The sequence below is a fragment of the Ovis aries genome, chromosome 3 (assembly GCF_016772045.2).
Source record: "Ovis aries strain OAR_USU_Benz2616 breed Rambouillet chromosome 3, ARS-UI_Ramb_v3.0, whole genome shotgun sequence".
NCBI lineage: Eukaryota > Metazoa > Chordata > Mammalia > Artiodactyla > Bovidae > Ovis > Ovis aries.
The window spans coordinates 10,914,361-10,938,425 of NC_056056.1; the positions used below are offsets into that span (position 1 = coordinate 10,914,361).

Genomic DNA, 24,065 nt, shown 5'->3' on the forward strand with positions numbered 1-24,065 from the left:
TGCCTCTCAAACTCCTTATTCTCAATTCTTAAAACATTATCATTGTTATAATAACTCTGACACCTTCCTTTATGTAGTAACATGTATCAGTACTGTGTTCCTTTTATTAGACATTAATATACCCTGGTACAGATTTGTTTATCCAGTCATGAGTTGTTGAACATTTATTTGTACTTTTTGGCTGTTATGAGTAATACCGCATGAACATTTGAGTATAAGGTTTTGCATGGACGTGTGTTTTCAGTTCTCTTGAATACATATACCTCAGAGTGAAAATGCTGGTTCATATGGTACACTAACCGTTAGAGAAACTTCTAGACTTTTCCAAGGAGGCTGTACCACCAGCAATGTATGGAGTTCCAATTTCTCCACATCCTCCAACACTTGTTTTTGTCTGTCTTTATGATGATAGCCATCCTAGTGTGTATGAAGTGGTATCTCCTTATGGCTTTGTTTTACATATCCCTAATGACTAACGATGTGAGCATCTTGTCATGTGCTTATTGGGCATTTTTATGTCTTATTTGGAGAAAATGTTTAGTCTAATCCTATGATCATTTTTCAGATAGATTTTATCTTTTTATTTTTAAATTGTAGTCATTTTCTATATATTGTGCATACAAGTCCCTTGTGATGTGTAATGATTTGCAGATACATGTTTTCCCATTCTGTGGTTATCTCATCAATTTCTTAATGCTGTCCTCTGAAGCCCAAATGCTTTCATTTTAATAAAGTCCAGCTTGTCATTCTCTTTCATCACTTGTACTTTTGGTGTCACAGCTAAGAAATCACTGCCTGACCTGAGGTCACTGAAATGTTTTCTTCTAATAGTTTTGTGGTTTTAGCTCTTACACTTTGATATGTGAACCATTCTGTGTTAGCTTTTGTATATGATATGAGATAGTAGGCATTTCTTTGTGAGAAAACATATTTTTACAGTTGATTATATTTCTTTCATTTTTTTTCCTTTGTTTGTTCCTTGTTTCTCCTTACCTGTTCATACTTGTAATGCTCAGAGTGAATTTCCAGTTTAAATCCCCTAGAACCTCTACCCTCTTTTGATTTTCATCTCTATTCGTTTTCTCAGCATTTTTAGAAAATGTCTTCAATTTTCCCATAATACACCCAGCATGTTCAACTTAGCATTTCGTATCAGTGGTTTTTGCTAGACTGCTTTTGAAAAAAACAGATATTGTGTATTTGATCCAAAGTTTACTAACTTTTCTACCTATATATGCAAATAAGACAGACACTAGAAATTTTGATGTGTTTGTGAACGGAAATTGTTTTTTAGTATGTCTGAGAAGCATATTAAATTTAGCAGTGGCATTTCTCGTCTTAGAATTATTTTCCTGATCTGATTCTGAATCATAAATGAATCATAAAGTTCAAGTGGTCTCCCGCTGGAGACTCTACTGGACTCAGTCACCCTGCGGCTTCTGTAATAGTAACGACAGAACACATATCCACACAGCACTCTACAGTTTATAAATCACTTTCAGCTGCATCTTTATCCTTTGGCCACATACCAAAAATATGTTGCCTAGAAATGAATTGTTCTATTTCACCTTCTTTTTCAATGTTTTGCTTATGTAAATATATTTTACCCGCTCAGACCTGTTACCATTTTTATTTTTTGTTTGTTCGTTTGTTTTGACTGCACCTTGTGGCTTTTGGGATCTTAGTTCCCTAATCAGGGCTTGAACCCCTGCCTATGGCACTGATAGCACTGAGTCTTAACCCCTAGACTGTCAGGGAGTTCCCTCATTTTGATTTTTTTAAAGTGCCATAACACAGGTATAACACAGGTTTTATTTATTTTTAAACTAACTGCAGAGTGAACTTGTGTCTATGGAAACAGGAGGAAACCTTAATACATGGAAAAATTGAGATCTAATCTTTAGGGCTGTTTATTCACTGTCAGAGAAATTTATTATAATGCTTCAGTTCAGTTCAGTCGCTCAGTCATGTCCGACTCTTTGTGACCCCATGAATTGCAGCACGCCAGGCCTCCCTGTTCATCATCATCTCCCGGAGTTCACTCAGACTCACGTCCATCGAGTCCGTGATGCCATCCAGCCATCTCATCCTCTGTCGTCCCCTTCTCCTCCTGCCCACAATCCCTCCCAGCATCAGAGTCTTTTCGAATGAGTCAACTGTTCTCATGAGGTGGCCAAAGTATTGGAGTTTCAGCTTCAGGATCATTCCTTCCAAAGAAATCCCAGGGTTGATCTCCTTCAGAATGGACTGGTTGGTTCTCCTTGCAGTCCGAGGGACTCTCAAGAGTCTTCTCCAACACCACAGTTCAGAAGCATCAATTCTTCGGTGCTCAGCCTTCTTCACAGTCCAACTCTCACATCCATACATGACCACAGGAAAAACCATAACCTTGACTAGACGGACCTTAGTCAGCAAAGTAATGTCTCTGCTTTTGAATATGCTATCTAGGTTAGTCATAACTTTTCTTCCAAGGAGTAAGCGTCTTTTAATTTCATGGCTGCAGCTTAGAATACCTTTTTCAATTTAGTTCTTGTGTTAGGGGAAAAACACTGAAACTGCCCACCCTGGCTAGGCACCATAGTAACCATTTACATGAGTTACTTAATGACAGGAGGTCCCAGTAAGGAACACGATCTAATAAGCCACCACCGACTGGAAGAGTTCAGGAAAGGTCAAAAGGGAGACACCACATGTCCTACCACCTCCCAGAATCCTTCTCGCTGGCGTCCATCTTGGCTGAGCAATCCAGGAGGGACTCTGAGTCAGAATGATTGGCCAAAGACAACCCATAAATTAATCCTGTCACCATAAAACCCGAGACTGCAAGCCACGTGGCAGAGCAGTGCAGTCCTCCTGGGTTCCCTTACCCACCAAGAGTCTCTTGCTTTCTCAACATGTGTGTCTCCTCAGACAGTTCATTTCCAGTGTTAGACAAGAGCCCCCTTTTGGGCCCTGGAATGGGTCCCCCTTCCTGCAACACCTGAGCACCTAAAACAATATTGGATTCAGGGATTTATCTTTTCATACAACTCAATATCAAAAAAACCAACAGTCCGATTAGAAAATGGTCAGAGGATCTGACTTGTTCTTTTTCCAAAAAAATATATACAGATGGCCAACAGATACATGAAAAGGCTCTGAACATTGTTAATCATCAGGAAAATGCAAATCAAAACCACACAGGATACCACCTCACACCTGTAAGAACAGCTTACAAAAACAATGGCTTATCAAAAAGACAAAAAATAACACGTTAGTGTGGAGAATGGGAGCCCTTGCACACTGTTGGTGGGAATGTAAATTGATACAGTAACCACAGAAAACAGTGTAGAGGTTCCTTTAAAAGTTAAAACTACCGCAGCATCCAGCAATCCTCCTTCTAGACATTTATGCAAAGAGAATGAAAACACTAACTTGAAAAATTATATACACCCCCATGTTCACTGAAACATTATTTATAATAGCCAAGAAATGGAAGTAATGTGTCCATTAACAGATGAATGGGTAAAGAAGTTGTAGAATATATATGTGTGAATATTCTTCATTAAAAATTAAGGAAACATTGGAATTTATGATAACCTGGATAGACCTTGAGGGCATTATGCTTAAGTGAAGTAAGTCACACAGAGAAGGACAAATAGTATACGATCTCACTTTACGTAGAATCTGAAAACAACAACAGCAAAAACCAGAACAAAAAGCAAAAGAAACAGCTGAGCTCATGGATACGGAGGACAGACTGGAGATTGTGCCAGAGACAGGAGACGGGGGCATGCATGCAGTGGGGGAAGGAGGTTGGAAAGTACAAACTTTCAGCTATATTCACACATAAGTATATCATAGGGATGTAATGTACACCATGGAGACTATAGTTTACGGTTTTGTTGTTTAGTTGCTAAGCTTTCTGACTCTTTGCAACCCTGTGGACTGTAGCACACCAGGCTTCCCTGTCCTTCACTATCTCCGGGAGTTTGCTCAACTCATGTCCATCAAGTCGGTGATGCTAGCCAAATATCTCCTCCTCTGTTTGCCCCCTTCTCCTTTTGCCCTCCACTCTTTCCTAGCATCAAGGTCATTTCCAATGATTTGGCTCTTATTTAGTGATACTGTGTTGTATATTTGAAAGTTGTTAAAATGGTCGATCTTAAAGCTTCTCATCACAAGGAAAAAAATTTTGTAGCTGTTAAGGTAATGGGTGTTATTATTGTGACTTACTGTGATCATTTCATGGTATCATTTTGACTGAGAAAAGTGGGTAAGCAAATTCACCAGGGATTTATTTGCAGTGTTTTGTGTGAAGGGTTCCCTTCATTTTAAACAAGCCTTAATTCTTTCTACAAAAAATATATCTTAGATGAGTAACATAGATATATTCTGTCTGTGTTCCTGGGGTTCTGTTGAGAGGGATGTGGCTAGTGGCAATGCAGGCCTGCAGTTTACTGAAAGATTAATACTCTTTTCAATTTGAAAGAACTTTCATTTCACACACACAGAATAATGTAGAACTATTATTTATTTATTTGGCTGCGCCTGGTGTTAGTTGCAGCACATGGGATCCTTAGTTGCGTTTGGGATCTAGTTCCCTGACCAGAGATTGAAGCTGGGCCCCCTGCATTGAGAGTGTGGCATCTTAGCCACTGGACCACCAGGAAATTTCCTAGAACTATTAAAAAGATGTTGGTGGAGATAAAAATGAAAAGTCGACCACACTATACAGTTAAATTTTAAAAAGCAAATTGTGAAAATGTTTTACGTGATCTTGCTTTATCAGAAACTCTGTCAGAATTCCATTCTGTGAGTCATACTAACTCTTCGTGGGGACTCTTTGCTCTCAGCTTTTGGTCTTTTTTCTAGGTACTGATTTTCTCAGTGTCTGGTGCATGTGAGTGTGTGTATTTCCTGTGCTTGTTTGTATAAATGCAAGTGTTCTGTTCAGTGTTAGGCTTTGATTGAAAGCGATTGGGAGGTCTCTCTTGCTCAGTTCTGTAGGTCTGTGTTAGCTGCCTGTGGTGGTAGCTTGGAGGTATGTGTGGCATTCTTCCCCACACTAGTCTCCAAAGAAGCTCTTTGATTTATGGAAATTAAATGTTTCTGCTTTCAAGTGTTGATGTAGTTTTTGTGCATTTCTTTTGAAATAGAAGAGATTCTTTGGGAATAACTAAAAGAAGGGTTCTTTTTTTGCCCTTGCCCCCCATATTTGTGTTGATCTGAATAGAAAACAGGATCTCAGTGCTTACAGAGAACAAGAAATATATTGGTAGTGCTTCTGTGCTACCAGCTTTGGAACTTGGGGAAAAGCGGTGAAGTAGAGTCTAGTCAAAATAGCATCAGCTTTTAACATGGCACCTCTGGTTGCCCACCATCCCATCACTGTTAGTGCCTGTCTTTTGGTTAACTTTCCTTTGTGTTTTTTCTTTTCTTTCTTGAGTTTGTATATTGAAGTGTAATACACTTGCAGAAAAGTACATATAAGTATAATCTTTGCAAACTGAACATATTCATGGGGCTTGTACTTGAATGATAGAACGTACAGCACAGCAGCAACCCCTTTGTATTCCCTCCTTTGGGCTTTTTAACTGTATATGAGCAGAGTGAAAAAGTGAGTTTCAGTGCATGCAAGGCTAGAGTTTCTATATATTGTCTTATTGGGATACAATAAACTTTCTCTTTACTCTTGAAGGTGTATCTTTCTGCCATATACATATTAAGCTATTCATCCAAGTTGTCAGAGCCTTTTCATTTTCCCAGCCATGAATATCTTAATGGAGTATTTTTCCTGACTGAAAGTACCTTCTTGTAATATGTACATAATAAATAATCTCTTCTATCCACTCATTGTGTAAGAAAACACAGTCCAGAGAGTGAGAAATGGATAAAATGAATGGTGTTTTGCTTATAATAGCTTTTGCATGTAGTTACAGTAGTAATGAAGTGAGAATGATGTTAGAAATAGCTTTGAAGACTGTCAGAAAATGATCAAAAGCCTAAGCGCTTGCAGGGTTCTAGTTACCATGGTGACTAAGACTGTCGAAGCAGGATGGAATACTTAGTGGGATTATATAAGGCAGCGTCTTGAGACATGTATTTGGGATATGCAGCTGTGTCTACCAGTAGTATCCTTGACTTTTGAAATAGCACAGGCCCATAGCCACTAATTATTTGTCCCCAGGGGACTAAATGCCCAAAGCCAAAATAAATGTTGGAAGCAATAAACATACATACATACATATGCAAAGAAGTGCACCAAAGTGAAGTGTATTGTCTGAAATAAAAATTATGGCAGAAATTTTTATTAAACATGCTCCTTAATATTTCAGAATAAAGAAGAAATCATCACCAGTGCTTTCTTCAACATCCTACTTTTAGAATGCCTTGATTGCCGTGTAGGTAGGAAAGGATAAGTGAGGGATTAACAGTTTTTTCCCTTTGTGCCCCTTCTCCCCTCATTCTCTTTCCTCTCTCTTCCCTCTCTTTTTCTTCCTCTTTCTCTTCCTTCTTCACAATATTAATGCTTTCCTAGAGAGAAATTTCCACGGACAGGTAATAGTAAAGTGCATGTTATTTCAGAAGTAATACCCTAAACTATCTGTACAAGCTTGGGATACCTGCTTTTATTTTGTATGGTTTGCTACCCGGAAACAGTTGCACTTGCAGTTGAGGTAGACGGCCACCAGGGTGCAGTAGATGTCGTGATCCTGTGATCTAGAAGACCATTGACTGACAAAAATTTAATGAGCCACAGATGTGGTTTAAAGTTTTTCTAGTAGCCAGATTTTCAAAATGTAAAACAAAGAAAAAAAGCTGAAATTAATTTTAATAGTATATTTTATTTGATTCAGTATATCCAAAATATTTTCTTTCAACATGTAATCAATATAGAAAAAGTTTTGAGATCTTTTACATACTCTTTTTTTTATACCGAGTTTTTGAAGTATACTGAATAGTTTATACTTTCACACATTTCAGTTCAAATTAGACACATTTCAAGTACTCAGTAGCCACACGTGGCTATTGGCCCAGGCAAAATTCCTCCCCCTTTTAGCTTCTGTCCTCAGAATGGTCCACTGTGCTTTCTGGTGAATACATGCTGGCTATTTTGGGGGGTTTCTTCTTCACGGTCCATCCCCTGTCCCCGTGGTTTCTGGTCTTTCTGCACAGATGCCGATAGCCTTTAAGTCTTTTGGCTATTGGTGATTTGTTCCCACCCACTCGTATTTTGGGATTTGAAGGTTACCTTATCACTTATTATATTAGTTTGCTAGGGCTATCATAACAAAATGCCACATCCTAGGTAGCTTAAACAACAGAAATTTATTCTCTCACAGCTCTAGAAGCTGGAAATCCAAGATCAACTTGTTGGCAGAGTAGGTTCATTCTGAGGCCTCTTCTCCTTGGTTTACAAATGGCCATTTTCTTGCTCTGGCCTCAAGTGCATCCTAGGTGACTCTGTGTGAGCCCCAGTCTCCTGCTTATTAGGACACAACTTGTTGTCAAAACAAGTCTAAATGTTGCTGTCAATGGCATCCCAAGAGTGAGCTCCCAGAGAAGGACTTCACTAATGTAAAATCAAAATCTGGGTTATTTTTCTCTATGGCAAAGAGGAGAGAGTATTAGATTACAGACTCAAAAGGGTTATGGATTTCAGTCATAGCTCAACAGTTAACTGGCCATGAGTTCCCAGGCAACCCATTTAAGCTCTCTGCTTCTTATTTTAGTATGTATGTGTATTTACATATATTTGCACATATCTGCCTGCAGTGCTGGAGATTGCAGGGACGGGGGAGCCTGGTGGGCTGCTGTCTGTGGGGTCGCACAGAGTTGGACACGACTGAAGCAACGCAGCAGCAGCAGCGGCAGCCTGCAGTGCGGGAGATCCAGGTTCTGTCCCTGGGTTGGGAAGATCCCCTGGAGAAGGAAATGGCAACCCACTCCAGTACTCTTGCCTGGAGAATTCCATGGACAGAAGAGCCTGGAGGGCTACAGTCCATGGGGTCGCAAAGAGTTGATCATGACTGAAGCAACTAACATTTTGCTGAAGAAGGCATGCATTTAGGACCAGACTAAAGAAAGAGAAGCTAATGAAAGAGACCATTAGAACAGAAAGAAGAAAGGATTACAAGATGCTGAAGAAGTGGTGAGCCAATAGGGAACCTCTAGGAAGGTAACCCTCTAAGGAGGACTGATCTGAGGACTAGAAAATGGCTGTTGGATTTTAGGTGTCAGTAGGCATCAGTGTGGATGAATTCCATGGACAGAGGAGTCTAGTGGGCTACAGTCCATGGGGTTGCAAAGAGTCGGACATAACTGGAAGTGACTTAGCATGCACGCATGCCACAGGTATCAGTGATTCTAGCTAATTTACTTTAGTAAAGGATGGTTGATTTGTAGAAACTTGTAAGAAAGTTCCTATGATTTGACATCTCAACTTTACATTTGAATCATCTCTCAGAAGTAGGTTGAATCATCAATCTCTACTACGTTTCTTCTCATGTTCTCCCAACTTTTTGTTGATAGAGTTGAGGATTTTAAAAGAGAGTGAGATTAGTGTCATACTTTCAGCTTCCTCTCAAGACATGAAAAGAATATGACTGGCCAATTTATAACATAGGTGCCTTTGCAAAATGTGAAATATAAGGTCATTTAGCTTATGGGCTAATTCACACAGCCCCATTTAATTTAATTCCATGGACCATTAATTTCCCATCTCTACTGACAGTAATAATGACCAAATGATATATTCAGAGTTTAAAACTAGAATCAAGCTCTGAATAGTAGAGGAATTTATCTAAAACTCTTTATAAGGTACATTAGTTAATTTTGTTTAGACTCATCATAAGAGAGTTGTTTGAATATTAGCTTCTGTGGTGTGTTTCACTAGAAAAAGTGTGACCATGGGACTTGTCCTTTAGGAGGTTTTTTTTTTTTTAAACTTAAAGCCTATTTTGAAAAAGAAATTGCTGTCTATTTTATAGCTGATACTTCATACTGGAGTGGTAGATTCTATAAATTCTTTCAATGAAAATAGTATAGAATCTAGTCAACATTGTTCACAGCTATAAATCAGAAAATACTTGTACATTACAACTTATGTTTGGAACCTTGTTCTAATCTTTTAGACCACTTTTTTGTGCTTTTAGCCTTCATGGCGAATTCCTTTCCCCTAAAACCGTTTCCACTAAACACCTGAAATTATGTAGTTGTGAAATAAAATACTGAGCTCTAATTCTGTTTTCTTCCTTAATATGATGTATTACTGAGGTTTATTAAATCTGTCAGTTTTGAAAATGCAAAATAACTTGTAGGCAAATGCTTAGTTGAAAATTTGCCTGGAGACTTTACATGGTATCTTTATAGAAGCACTCAAAGGTTGTCAGTTTTCCTGAATTTAATGTTGCCTAAAGCTTTTATATAAAATACAGTCTTCCTAGCAGTAACTACTTGATAAGAGTCTTAAAGATTCTAGCAGCAATTTCAATTTAAAAATAACTTATTAGCTCTTTGTAATGCAACCTCTCACAAGAGATCCATGGAGACGTAAAAAAGGTAAAAACTTGGGATGAATCTAGAAACTATCAATAGTATCTATAGTTAACCTGTAATCTGAAATGAGTTTCTCCTTATCCTAAGGATAATGGAAATAAATTTAAAACTGAAGTTACTAGCTCATTCTTGTAATGTAGTATCTGAAAAGTTTGGGTAGAAAAACCTTTTGCTTTTTTCCTCATTGTCTTAACATCTTGTATAGAAATGCAAATCTTCTTTTACTCATTCCACTTACAGAAATTTGCCTATTATTCAAATCATATAACTCTTCAAGTTTATTAGTAGAATAATGTTTATTGCAGCATTTTTATGACAGGGAAAAGCTGGAAGCAGTGTAAATGTCCATCAGGAAGAGATTGGTTGAGTAAATTGATTCATTATACTATATTATACACAGTAAATATTGATATAATTCTATATGCATTAAAGAAATGTGATATATTAAATTAAGGCATGTTACAGAATATTTAGTGTGATTCCACTTATGTAAAATAATAGAAAGACTGACATATTTAAATGCATATAGAAAATGCATTTTTAATTGTGGTTATTTCTGGGGACTAGAAGGAAAAAGCAGTAAGCTGTTTTTTTATTTCTTGTTTTATACACTGTATAGAATTTTTGTTTTCTAAGAGATTTATTTTTAAAATTGAAGAAAAAGAAAATGATAAAGTCTCTTACAAATTGTTTATAAAAGCCATTCCCTTCCCCTTGTCTATGCCCATGAGTTATCCCCTCTCACACTGACACTGGGTTGGGCCATGAATTTGCTTTGGCTGATGGGACAGTACAAATATGATGCAGAGACTTGAAAGGAAACTTGCACAACAGAGCCACCCTCTGTTTTGCTACTCTTGGGATCCTTGCAACGACCCTCATGTAAACAGAGGTAGCCTGTTTTATAATGAGAAACACGTGACCTGGCACCCTAGCCACCAGCCAGGCTATACATTCAAGGGAGACCATCCACTACTAGCTGTCCACAGTTGCATGAGTGAGATAAGTATACCATGCTCTAATCAGTGAATGATTATTATTCCTTTATGATACAAAATGCTCTCAAGATTTTGTTGGCTCTATTTGTTTGATTTAGGTTAGCCTCCGTGTACCAATAGCTAAACCCACAATATTTTGAGACACTTTCCTCGCTCTCTTGTAGACTCTGTTACAAATACCTTGAGTTTATCAGGCTTCTACAAGACAGCCAAATCCTTTGATTCTTTCCCCACATCTATTTTGTCCCTTTGAAAGAATGTACTTGGGGCCACTTTCGTAAATGTTTTCACAAGCTTTCATGCAGAGGTTTTCCCCTAGGGATGAGACTGTCTTACGTGGCATTTATAGCTATCATTTCTCAGTTGGGTCTTTTACACTTAACACATTAAAAATTGTGTTTTTCAGTATGGAAAGTTCTGGAATTTGTGGATTTCCTCTTTTCCTTTTCAGCCTACTTGCAGCTAGTTCTTTAGTGAGTTTATCTTTCTGGTATTTTGTGAAGTGTGTCTAATAGCATACTGTTCCCTGGTTTATTTGTATAAATCCACAAGTTCATTAGTCACCTTATCTACTTTCCAAGTTATTGCAGGCAAATGCATTTCGCCTCTGTTTTATATGTTAGCCTTCAATAACAGTTTCTTGCAGTTTAATCGCAGTGCCGGTGTCCCATACATATTTCTTAGCCAGTCCTGGTTCTGGTTTCTTTTTTAGCAGCTTTTCCTAAATAAGGCTACTGTAGTAACTCCAAAATTTTAGTACCTTACTAGGGATTTATTTCTGACTCTCATGTTATAGCTACAAGTTGCCTGCAGTTCTAAGGCCCCATTAAATGTGTTTGACTGTGTGTTCCAGGCTGAGGAACAGCCTTATCTTGGTCTTAGTTCGGAGAGAAAAGTAAAAATGCTGAACCATGTAATACCTCTTATATCTTCTTCTCAGACATGTTGTAGATAACTTACATTTCATTGGCCAAAGCAAGTTATATAACCAAGCCCAAGGACAAGGATATATAGTTTCATTTTTGGGAGGGGCAGGAACAGTTGAGAACAACAATACCACCTGCATATCCACTTCTAGATTTAGTCCCTAAAGCAGTGCTTTTCCAAGTGCTGAGTTCTTAGCTGAAGACAGACTTGGAAGTTAACAGTATATAAGATCACCCAAGGTCAGGGGAGATAGAGCTGGAAACCCCATGGGAGAAGATCTACAGAGGAGATGAAGAATGAACTGTCAGAACCAGGAAAGAGAAACAGGAAAGAACGTGTCCTGGACCCCCGCAATACAACTGTTTTTGCTCTAAAAATTGTAACTTTTAAAAATAAATAAGCCTGAATGCAAAATGCTTTAAATCTGTCCAGTTTGTATTATCACAAGACTTAATTTCCAAGGAGTATACAGGTTTTAAAATTAATAGATGTTTACTTGTCATTACAGAGATTTGCCACAATATGGACAGAAGCAGTGGCAGTCCTATTTTGGAAGAACTTTTGATGTATACACCAAACTCTGGAAATTCCAGCAGCAGCATCGGTAAAGGATTTTTAAAGTTTTACGTTAGTCAGTTTTGACCTTTACTACCTCAGTGCTTTTTATCTGTTTGTGTATCTCATTTCATCTTTGTTACCAAAAGAAAATAAATTGATTTTTCCCCCTATTTATTTTTTTCAAGTGTAATAGTATCTGATTTTAAAAGACAATATCATATTTGAAATGATTCAGATTAAGTAGGTAGGCAGATTCGTGATTTCATTCTGAAATAGGTATTGTTTATTGGCCAAAGCTATTGGGGGAGGGGGTTGCTTCTAATTTCCGTGAACGTAGCTCAGAGAAGTTTATTTTTATATTTCAGCATACTCTAAATAGACACTTTATAAATGGTTTTTGAATTTGAGTGCTTATGTTAAAATCTCATGAAAAATTCATGAATTTCAATTTATGTACTCAGAATTTCATGATGAATTGGGTGATACTTTATCCTGTGAAATTAACAGATTTGGTTATTTTTGAAATTTATAGTCTCTCATTTCTATTTTCTTATCTCCTATGTAAAACAGACAAGTCTTGGATAATCGATATGGCTTGAAGCGGTGGCAAATAGGGGAAATTGCTTCTAAGATTGGGCAGCTATACTACCATTATTAGTAAGTGAACTGCAAATGGGAAAAATAAAGCGTTCTCCTGATTTAAACACAGCATGCAGAAGTATGCATCAATACATATCCGGTAGGAGGGAAAGCGATGAGTTACACTTGAAATTCTAATAGTTCAGATTATCTTGATTAAGACAGCATTTTAAAGTGACCTTCCATAATCAAAGTGACATTGTTTGCTTCAAAGGCTTACCTTCCGAACGGTTCATTCGGTCAGATTCATTTGTAAACTTAGAGTATGACCCTTGGTTTTAGATAAGAAAAATACTAAATGAATTTATGGTTCTTAATGGCTTCACTTGAATCTTGATCCCTTACGGAGACATAACATAACTGGTATGTTTGTTTGAATGAATGGTTTTCAGGAGAATACTTTAAAACCAGTCCTTGTATGCTGTGTCTAAAAGGGTACGTGAAGTCAATAAAGATACTTTTGACTACATCTGTATAGTCCCACCCATGAGTCAATGAAAGAAGAGAGCTCCATTTAGGATCCAGACATCACATTATCATTAAGTTGTATCAGGCATTTCATAAAAAGGCTTGGACCATTTGTAGTTTAGTTGGCCAGAAAATTCCTTCCTCTTCCTGTCTTTTGGCATGCCACTCAGATTCCCACCATTAAAATCACTTTTCCTGGTAGAATATTTTCTTAAGAAATCCCTTGTAAAACTAGCAATGTTATTGTGTGTAACTATGTGCTGTGCTTAGTTGTTCAGTCATGTCCGACTCTTTGCACCCCCATGGGCTATATAGCCCGCCAGGCTCCTCTGTCCATGGGGATTCTCCAGGCAAGAATACTCAAGTGGGTTGCCATGCCCTCCTCTAGGGGATCTCCCCAACCCAGGGATCGAACCCAGGTCTCCCACATTACAGGTGGATTCTTTACCATCTGAGCACCAGGGAATCCCAAGAATACTGGATTGGGTAGCCTAATGCCTTGTCCAGCGGATCTTCCCAGGAATTGAACCGGGGTCTCCTGCATTGAAGGTGGATTCTTTACCAGCTGAGCTACCAACTATACTTCAATTAAAAAAAAAAAAAAAACAGAAATGTTGAATAGAAATCCAACTAATCAGCATCCTGTGAAGATTAATATGTATCAGGGTCTATTTCTCAGTCCACTGGTCCCAGGCCTTTAACCCCAGGAAAGATTTAAGTGAGTAGAATGCTATTTGGAGAGGCCCTTTGAAGAATGAGAATAATGTCTACTTTGGGTTGCTATCAAAAAAGGCTTGGGAGCAGAGGGGAGGTATTTTTTTAAATTTAAATTATAATTATTATTGTTTTCATACATCTTAAGGGTGATATGATTATTGCTTTGGTGATTCAAATCTAGTGCAGTTGTTCACATCCCTTCCAGTAGAGGAAGAGAGGAGTAACAAAACAAGTATTTATCATGATGAAGAGTCTGAGACACTGTCATACTTAAGATTTTCTTTCTCTCTCGTAGCCTACGCACATCTGAGACCAGCTATCTGAATGAGGCTTTCTCCTTCTATTCTGCAATCAGACAGAGATCTTACTATTCTCAAGTCAATAAAGAGGACAGGTATGTACCTACTGTTTTTAGAAAGAGGAAGATAAAGCACTGAAACTTTTTAGTGTGTGGAAATTAGGCAGAAAGGCACACATTTATTTGTAACTTTTATTCATTTAATGGGCTTTATTGAGTGCCTGCTATATTTGAGGCCTTCTTAAGCATATGGAAGTGTGTTACCTAAAAGCAGTAAATATCATGGATGTTGTGACAGATGTCACAATACCAGGGTAGGGTCAGAGCCCAAAGAAGGGTGGGTTATTTCTTTATGAGAGATTGGGGCATATGAAGTTTCATAGAAAAGAAACAGCTCCAAAATGAGGCTTAGCTGATACCTTTGTTCTGTAGCCTATATCATCTTAGTTTGTATACATTCAAAACCTGTTGGAAACTGCCATTTGTCTTTTATAAATACAGTACCATTTTGCAGTCATGTAGCTTCAATGGCACTCCACTCTAGTACTCTTGCCTGGAAAATCCCATGGACAGAGCAGCCTGGAAGGCTGCAGTCCATGGGATTGCTGAGGGTCGGACACGACTGAGTGACTTCACTTTCACTTTTCACTTTCATGCATTGGAGAAGGAAATGACAACCCACTCCAGTGTTCTTGCTTGGAGAATCCCAGGGATGGGGGAGCCTAGTGGGCTGCCGTCTATGGGGTCGCACAGAGTCGGACACGACTGAAGCAACTTAGCAGCAGCAGCAGCTTTACTGTTATGGAAAAAAATCATGTTAAAGTTATTCATCCCCACTTACTATGTGTCTGGCTTGGGTGGGAGAAGAAAATGAAAAGAAGCTGGACAAGTATTTTTTTTCGTTTTAGATGATTACCTTTTCATGGGAGTCTCAGACACATTTAGGGTACAGGTAGATTCAGATGAGAATAGAGTTGTTGAAATCAGAAATCTGCTGGAGAATCTTTGTTGCTATGATTCAAGAATTGTTGAAAGATCTGAATGTTCTCCCTACTCCCAGTAACAGAAATCACTGTCATTATCTAAGTGAAAAGATTATATTCTGTTAGAAAAAGAATAATGTAGTTTTGACATTTTTCTAGAGAATACTTTGTGGCTGGCTGTCATAAGCTTTCCAGCTAAACAGCAACAGTTTTGGGAAAGCCCCACTCTGGTAAATCCCCTTCATTCCCTTGCAAATCTTGTTCAGACTTGTCTGGAGAAATTTTCTTGAAACAAAGTTATGTAGATGCTGAATTCTGCATTTTCCCCCAAGGTCTCTTTGGCTTTGCCTTACTTCATGAAGTTGCATCAGTTACTTTTCTTTCAGAATTTCTTACGGCTTGCTTCACGTATTTTCACTACAGATATATTTCTTCCAACTCCCTTTTTTTTGCATTACTGTTGTATAATTTCTCTGAATTCTGGGTGAGGTAAATTATTTCTCAAAAATACAGAAGGGGTATGTAACACTTTATTGAGTGAAAAATACATATAAGCAAAGAACTATTTTAAGCAATAGTAAAATACCTTGTATAATTCACTTTTATGAATTTTCTAATTTGACACAAGGGAAATTGTTCTTAGGTCCCTTGGCTTAAAACCCAATAGTTTGGCTTAATAAAATCACTTTCTGTCCTAAGAGCAAACTAGCCCATGTGACTTGTTTCTCTGTGCTGCCTCCTAGAGGGGGGCAGATGGACAGAGCTAGAATTACTTGGAACCAGGACGATGAAATCTCATAGGCTTAGTATCAAACTAACTTAGAATCAAAGGACACTTCAGTATATAAAATCTTGGTTTTGTTCCCTGTACCATAGGAAGGAGTTTGTTCAGTTGGTAAAATTGGTTGTTTCCTAGTTCACACAGGGCTAGGGGGCCATCAAGATAGCAGTTGGTGACAGCTGCTAAAACCAACAGCTGGTAGATTAAAACAAAGTAAGAAAGTATTCCACAATTTCACAGTTGCTTTAAGAGGCATCTCTCCTCCAGAAGTCAAGCTCTGCCTGCATTGTCTCAGTAGGGAAGGAATATGTCAAAGCCAGGAGGAGTGGTACGTTCCAACGATCACCAGAGTGACTGCCTGTCACCAAATACAAACAGCTTTCAGAATATCTCTGTTCCATGGCCTGTCCTGTTGAGTGGAGGAGACATTTGCACATAATCACTTGTCCGAGCTATAAGCCCCAGTGTTTATGAAGGACGAAGGCTGAACCTGGTTAGAGTTAAGATACGGAGAAGGTGAAGTTTCTGAGCGCACAGAGGCTGCAGGAAGACATTGCAGTTAGCCACCTCGAAAAACAATTTCTCAGGCAGATGTGTCAAGAGTCAGCATCTTACAGTTAGTGGTCCTAGCAGGTTGGACAAGGCTGCAATTCTGGCATGCCAAAAGGACTTTGTCAGAGAGAATCTTGATGGCCCCTCTGGTGGTGACAGTACTGGAGTTTTGTTTGATAGTGGAAAATGTAGATCTGAGCTTGAAAACCTGGCCACATCCCAGTCTTGATGCCTATGACGAGGACTTGATATGGACCCTTCCCAGTGAGATTCACAGAGGACTTCTTCCTCTGCAGCAGGCAGAAAGGTAGGGGCCGTCATTCAGGTTTTCAGGCTTGATAGGATTGCTTCTCAAGTGTATTGAGTGGATGACCTCGTATTTTCCTGCCTACTGTCTTCTCGTCTTCCTCTCTGTAGTCTTAATATAAACATTACTCTCTCTGGGAAGCATTCTCTCACCAAGATCCAGTCCTGTGGGCTCAAATAGCATGTTTTGTTTCTCCTGTTGATAAAATCTTTACTTTCTCTGCCCTCTGAAGCCGAATTTAAAAAATATGGAGACAGAGTTGAGGAAATAGAAAGGTGGCTTAAAGTCCTCAGCCAGCCTAGGGGAGAACACAATAGGCTTCTGCCTCCAGAACTGTGTTGTCCCGCCACCCCGTGAAGAATCTGGGGCAGAAAAGCAAATTTAGTTACAGGAAGCTGATTCAGTTCAGTTCAGTTCAGTCGCTCAGTCGTGTCTGACTCTTCGCGACCCCATGAACTGCAGCACGCCAGGCCTCCCTGTCCATCACCATCTCCCGGAATTCACTCAGACTCACGTCCATCGAGTCCGTGATGCCATCCAGCCATCTCATCCTCTGTCGTCCCCTTCTCCTCCTGCCCGCAATCCCTCCCAGCATCAGAGTCTTTTCCAGTGAGTCAACTCTTCTCATGAGGTGGCCAAAGTACTGGAGCTTCAGCTTTAGCATCATTCCTTCCAGAGAAATCCCAGGGTTTATCTCCTTCAGAATGGACTGGTTGGATCTCCTTGTAGTCCAAGGGACCCTCAAGAGTCTTCTCCAATACCACAGTTCAAATGCATCAATTCTTCGGCGCTCAGCCTTCTTCACAGTCCAACTCTCACATCCATACATGACCACAGGAAAAACCATAGCCTTAACTAGACCGACCTTAGTCGGCAGAGTAATGTCTCTGCTTCTCAATATGCTATCTAGGTTGGTCATAACTTTTCTTCCAAGGAGTAAGCGTCTTTTAATTTCATGGCTGCAGTCACCATCTGCAGTGGTTTTGGAGCCCCCAAAAATAAAGTCTGACACTGTTTCTATTGTTTCCCATCTATTTCCCATGAAGTGATGGGATGGGATACCATGATCTTCGTTTTCTGAATGTTGAGCTTTAAGCCAACTTTTTCACTCTCTTCTTTCACTTTCATCAAGAGGCTCTTTAGCTCCTCTTCACTTTTTGCCATAAGGGTGGTGTCATCTGCATATCTGAGGTTATTGATATTTCTCCTGGCAATCTTGATTCCAGCTTGTGTTTCTTCCAGTCCAGCGTTTCTCATGATGTACTCTGCAGAGAAGTTAAATAAGCAGGGTGACAATATACAGCCTTGACGTACTCCTTTTCCTATTTGGAACCAGTCTGTTGTTCCATGTCCAGTTCTAACTGTTGCTTCCTGACCTGCATACAGATTTCTCAAGAGGCAAGTCAGGTGGTCTGGTATTCCCATCTCTTGAAGAATTTTCCACAGTTTATTGTGATCCACACAGTCAAAGGCTTTGGCGTAGTCAGTAAAGCAGAAATAGATGTTTTTCTGGAACTCTCTTGCTTTTTCCATGATCCAGCGGATGTTGGCAATTTGATCTCTGGTTCCTCTGCCTTTTCTAAAACCAGCTTGAACATCAGGGAGTTCACGGTTCACGTATTGCTAAAGTCTGGCTTGGAGAATTTTGAGCATTACTTTACTAGCGTGTGAGATGAGTGCAATTGTGTGGTAGTTTGAGCATTCTTTGGCATTGCCTTTCTTTGGAATTGGAATGAAAACTGACCTTTTCCAGTCCTGTGGCCACTGCTGAGTTTTCCAAACTTGCTGAATTAGCAATGGTTAAAATAAAAACTAGGTGTGACCAGGCCTGCTCCCTCTTCTCTTTCTTCTTTGTTCTCAGGAAAGAAAAGAAAAACACATTCCTCTTCTTTTCCTTTTAACTGCAACACTATCATTGTAATATTTATTCCACTGTTTTAAGTATTTATCTGTCTCCTCTATATTTTACATACATTTCTGTCTATAAGATCTGTGAGGAAGGGACTATGTCTATAGTTTCTTTTTCTAATAATTTTAATCTACTATTTAGCATAGTACCTGGTGCATCTAAGTTTCAATAGATAGTTGTTGAATAAATTAATGTATGAAAGAACAATGTAATGAATCATTGAGTAAAAAATATATTAAAAAACTATAGATTATATGAAACAGTGTTTATAACTGTGCAAAATAGGATCAAAAGAGTTTAAAAACGATCAGAAAGTTAGAAAAATCAAGTCGCGTAATTTTGTTTTTAATCTAATGAATAATTTTCCATTTATCTACCATAGACCTGAGTTGGTAGTTAAGAAGCTACGATACTATGCAAGATTTATAGTAGTTTGTCTTCTTCTCAACAAAATGGATGTTGTGAAGGATCTGGTAAAGGTAAATGTATTTTAATTAAAATCCTGATTTCTGATTATTTGTTGGTAATTTTGTTTTTTAAAATAGATAAGGTTAAAATAATTTTGATAATTAAAATCATTACAACTTTCAGAGCATGGTAACTTCTGTCAAGGGTAATGATAAAAAATTTTTGCAGGTCTCTTCATGTTTCAAACGTACTTACCAGAGATAATTGTATTAATTTCTTGCTTTTGTCCCCTCAGCTCATTTTACATTTCATCACTCATTAATGAGTGGTTGGCAAATGCAAACAAAAGTTAAAATATTTAGTTTAAGATAAAATAATTGAAAAATTAGGTTAAGAACAAGTACAGAATGTTTTATAAAGGTGATATGAATGAGTTTTGGTTATTCCTTCTTCTTCATTCTGTCCTTCATGATTCAGGTAATCAGAGTTAACTGAATAAAGATATTCACTTAATATCTGTAATTATTCCTTGCTACATTCTGGTTACACTATTCAGTTAGTGATTTCAATGGCATACGTCTTGATTTTTTTGGTGTTTAAGTATAACATGCTAGTTTTTTTTTTAACTGAAGTGTAGTTGATTTACAGTATTGTCTTATTTTCAGGTGTAAAGCAGAGGGATTCAGTATAACATGCTCGTGTTTTGGTTTTTGTTTTTAATGAAGTATAGTTAATTTACCGTATTGTGTTAGCTTCAGGTATCTAGCAAAGTGATTCAGTATAACATGCTAGTTTTGACAAACTTTCTTTCTCTATCCCCAGTTACTAATAGGACTGTTTCCAAAAGAAACAGTATAATATCAGTCCCAAAGGATTTATGTTCATTTTTTAATGTTAGAAATTGGGGGGGTTACCTTTAAGAGTTTCCTTTTAATAAAGCCATTGCTGATTAGCACTGAGCAGTGTGCGTCACTAGGTCTCTATGAAGATCTTATTGATGTGTATCATTTTGGAATTTTTGATTTTGAAGCAAGTTCGTGTAATTTTCACTCTTTGTTTTGGTTGTAATTGGTACTGTATATTGATAATAATCAAACTTATTAACTATAACAGTTTCCATCAGGATTTTAGTACAATATAGGCATCTATTTTATGTTTTTTTTCCTATAACCATTTTTCCTTTGTGATACTGTGAAATCAGGAACTGTCAGATGAAATTGAAGATTATACTCACCGCTTTAATACTGAAGATCAAGTGGAATGGAACCTGGTACTTCAAGAAGTAGCAGCTTTCATTGAGGTCAGTTGACAAGAAAGGTTGTCAGAATTATATAAGTAAATGCATATGTGGTGTACATATTTATTATGTGGATATGTAAAAAAGAAGGAATAGTTTATTACAGTGATGTTTTGTCTTGGCAATAAACCACTTACAGTATTGCTTGTTCTCCAGGCGGACCCTGTAATGGTATTAAATGATGATAATACCATTGTTATCACATCTAATCGCCTTGCTGAAACGGGAGCCCCATTGCTGGAACAAGGCATGATTGTGGGACAGTTGTCTCTGGCTGATGCACTCATCATTGGTAATTGTAATAACCAGGTAAAGAATTGTGAAGGAATTATGCTTAAAAGTCACCTTAAAAAATAGCGCTTTTGATTGTTACAGAATTATGATTTCCTTGTAAATATCCTAACATCCATTCAATCCCTGGTTGAAGATCTTAATCCCACAAGACCGCCCAAACCCCGCCAAAATTAAAACCTTGCCTACATGAAGTTCTGTAGAAGTACTATTTAATATGAAAAAGGATACAATTTTTTTTGTTTGTTTATTTTTGTTTTTTTTTTGCCATGCCATGTGGCTTGTGAGAATCTTAGTTCTCCAACTAGTGATTGAAATCAGGGCCTTGGCTGTGAGAGTGCTGAGTCCTAAACACTGGACTGCCAGTGGATTCCCAGGATACAGACTTAAACATTATGTAGTGCTAAAATGTAATAAAGTGATTTTAAAATGGGCCATGGTCATACTTCAGCCTCGTTGTTTTGCCAACAGCCAGCATGTTTTATGGGATATAATACAGGTCTCTGTGTTTACATGACTGCTTTTTAAAAGAAAAAAAAAAAATCTGCCTGTGGAGGGACTTCCCTGGTGGTCCAAGTGGTTAAGATCTGCATTTCCACTTCAATACCTGGTTGGGAAAGATCCCTCATGCAGTGTGGTGTGCAAAAAAAACAAACAAAACAAAACTGGAAATTGATGGATTAATAGATAGGGCAAGATGTTACAAAGCAAATATAAAGAAATGTTAACATTATAGAATCTGGCTATTGAGCATTTGGGTGTCACTGTTTTCAACTTTCTGTCTTTTAAATTTTTTCATAATAAAATGCTGGAGAATAAAATATCCAGTGTCATCAGGTACATATAAAAGTCAAAAATAACAATGTGATTAAACACTTTAAGGTCTGTGTACTACATTAACGGTCAGACTTGTTTTCCTTGCAGGTTAAGTTCAGTGAACTAACTGTTGACATGTTCCGGATGTTACAAGCCCTGGAAAGGGAGCCAATGAATTTAGCTTCCCAGATGAATAAACCAGGAATGCAGGTGATTTTTCTCCCTACATTTGCAGTTTGCTGCTTCTGCTCCTCATGGAATGCTATTATTCACCAAATGCCACAAGTGTGAATAAAGAACTCTGATGAGACACAGGAGAGAAACATCAGCATAATGACAGTTTTTAAAAAGATATTTGATAAAGAGGAGGGTAAAAATAGGCATTGATAATCTACGCGTCAAGTACGTTTTGTAGTCATTCCTCTGTATCCACGAGGCATTGGTTCTAGGAACCCTCTGGATACCAAAACTTTCAGATGTTCAAGTCCCTCCTGTAAAGTTTTTGCATAATGTTTACATATAACCTATACATATCCTCTCATATACATTGAATCATCTCTAAATTACTTATAACATCTAACAGAATGTAAATTATATGTAAATAGCTATAAATGCAATGTAAATGTTATGTATGTAGTTGCTGGTGCACAGCAAATTCAAGTTTTTATTTTTGGAACTTCCTGGAAAATATTTTTCAAATATTTTTGATCTGTGGTGGGGTGAATCCATGGATGCGGAACCTACGGATGCAGAAGACCAACTGTGTTTGCATTGTTTTCTGTGTGTAAATATAGGAATCAGCTGACAAGCCTACCAGGCGAGAAAACCCCCACAAGTATCTGCTCTACAAACCAACCTTCAGCCAACTATACACTTTCTTAGCAGCATCTTTTAAGGTATATATCATCCAGTACTTCTTACTATGTAAGGGAAAGATATGGCTTAAATGGAATCTGAGAGTCACTCTTCCCTCGAATATTTGAGTCAAGAATTTAGGAGAAATATGAAAATGAAAACTACCTTTAGAATATCCTAATCATAGCTATTTTTGGAGTAGAAATTGCATATGACATTAGGAATGATCCCTACCATTAATTAATGAGAATATTGATTAATTACCATTCTACTTCATCTGGATTTTTCTAACTCAGCTGCTTTAGGCCTAACAGTCAATGTAGAACTGAAAAGCAGGAGCAGACTGTATAGGTGTGTTCCAAATTCAGGCTACTCTGGGAAACATTTTGGTCATCTGAAAGAACCACGGAATAGGGGATTCCGCTCAGTTTATATATAGAAAGGCACAGACGGAAGCTTGTCTTTTAGACCTGTAGTTGGGATCTTTATGTCTCCGATTTAAGTTTTCAGAGAACATTCTTTAAATGATGTTTTTGAAACAGAGAATACCTGTAAAACTTTGGGCCGTAGTTATAGATTAATAATGAATCTCTGCTGTGTAGACAATTGCAAGTTGGAAGTAACAAGAATGATTTTTCTCTTGAAGACGACCATAGTGTGTTAAATTAGGTCCTCGTTTTCCCCGCAGCTTGATTATGGGTTTATTTTTGGCTGTGCTGTGTCTTTGTTGTTGCACGGACTTTTCTCTACTTGCAGTGAGCAGGGGCTACTGTCTAGTTGTGGTGTTTGGGCTTCTCATTGCTGTGACTTTTCTTCGTGCAGAGCACAGGCTCTAGAGGGCACGGGCCCAGTAGTTGTGGTTAGAGGGACAAGTGGCGTTCAGCCACCCGAAATTGAGCAATAACAGGTCTGTGATGCCCTTAGATGTCCGGGGCTGCACACGCACTACACTGACTGGCTCAGCATGTGCCTACCCGGTGCTGGCAGGCGTGGGTAACCCATTGAACCCCATTAGTGATGGTGATCAGGGATTGCAGTTATTCCCCATGAACGAGGAATTCCCAGTAAGTACGGGTCATAAGCTTGCGTTAAGTCCCTGCCCTTTGTACACACCGCCCGTCGCTACTACCGATTGAATGGTTTAGTAAGCCCCCGGGCTTAGTTGCACATGGAATCTTCCCAAACCAGGGATCGAACCTGTGTCTCTTGCATTGACAGGTGGATTCTTGACCCGTGAGCCTCCAGGGAAGCCCTCCTCACAACTGTAAAATGTCACGAACTTTCAATGAAACTGTTGTTTTCTGTTTGTCGTTTTGTATGTGTGATTTTCTTCCATTTCAGGAGCTGCCTGCCAATAGCGTGCTTCTGATTTACCTGTCAGCCACTGGCGTTTTCCCCACAGGTCGTTCTGATAGTGAAGGTACAATAAAGGAATGCTCCCTGTTGTGAGCAGGGCTTGAATTCTCTTTATTTTCTACAAGGCGATGGCCCATAGCCCACGAACCATCTCACGCTTTCTAGAGAGGCTCCCAAATTTGAAACTTGGTCTATTTGCTGAATTGGCAGTCTTGTAGATACCTATTTTATTTGCTGAAGTCTTACTCATGGAAGTTAAAAAAATCATCAGTAAATTCACATGCTGCATACATATGTTACTAACAAATTTGCTAAAAGCAAACACATATATATATTATACAGGGACTAACCAATTACTGCTTCAC

At 38.4% G+C, this 24,065-nt stretch overlaps 1 protein-coding gene across 5 annotated transcripts in view; it reads left to right on the forward strand.

The window, feature by feature from the left end:
• Positions 1–24,065, forward strand: part of SCAI (suppressor of cancer cell invasion) — a 116,745-nt gene that overhangs the window by 55,726 nt on the left and 36,954 nt on the right. For all 5 annotated transcript variants that reach the window (XR_006059083.2, XM_027966450.2, XM_042245707.2 and 2 more), the window contains 9 exons: positions 11,974–12,069; positions 12,594–12,680; positions 14,143–14,241; positions 19,060–19,156; positions 20,287–20,385; positions 20,539–20,691; positions 21,598–21,699; positions 22,284–22,385; positions 23,686–23,764. Coding sequence is in view for 4 of the 5 variants with exons in the window: in XM_027966450.2 (XP_027822251.1) it covers positions 11,974–12,069; positions 12,594–12,680; positions 14,143–14,241; positions 19,060–19,156; positions 20,287–20,385; positions 20,539–20,691; positions 21,598–21,699; positions 22,284–22,385; positions 23,686–23,764 (914 nt within the window). In the remaining variant the exon portion in view is untranslated. The remainder of the gene's footprint in view (positions 1–11,973; positions 12,070–12,593; positions 12,681–14,142; positions 14,242–19,059; positions 19,157–20,286; positions 20,386–20,538; positions 20,692–21,597; positions 21,700–22,283; positions 22,386–23,685; positions 23,765–24,065) is intronic.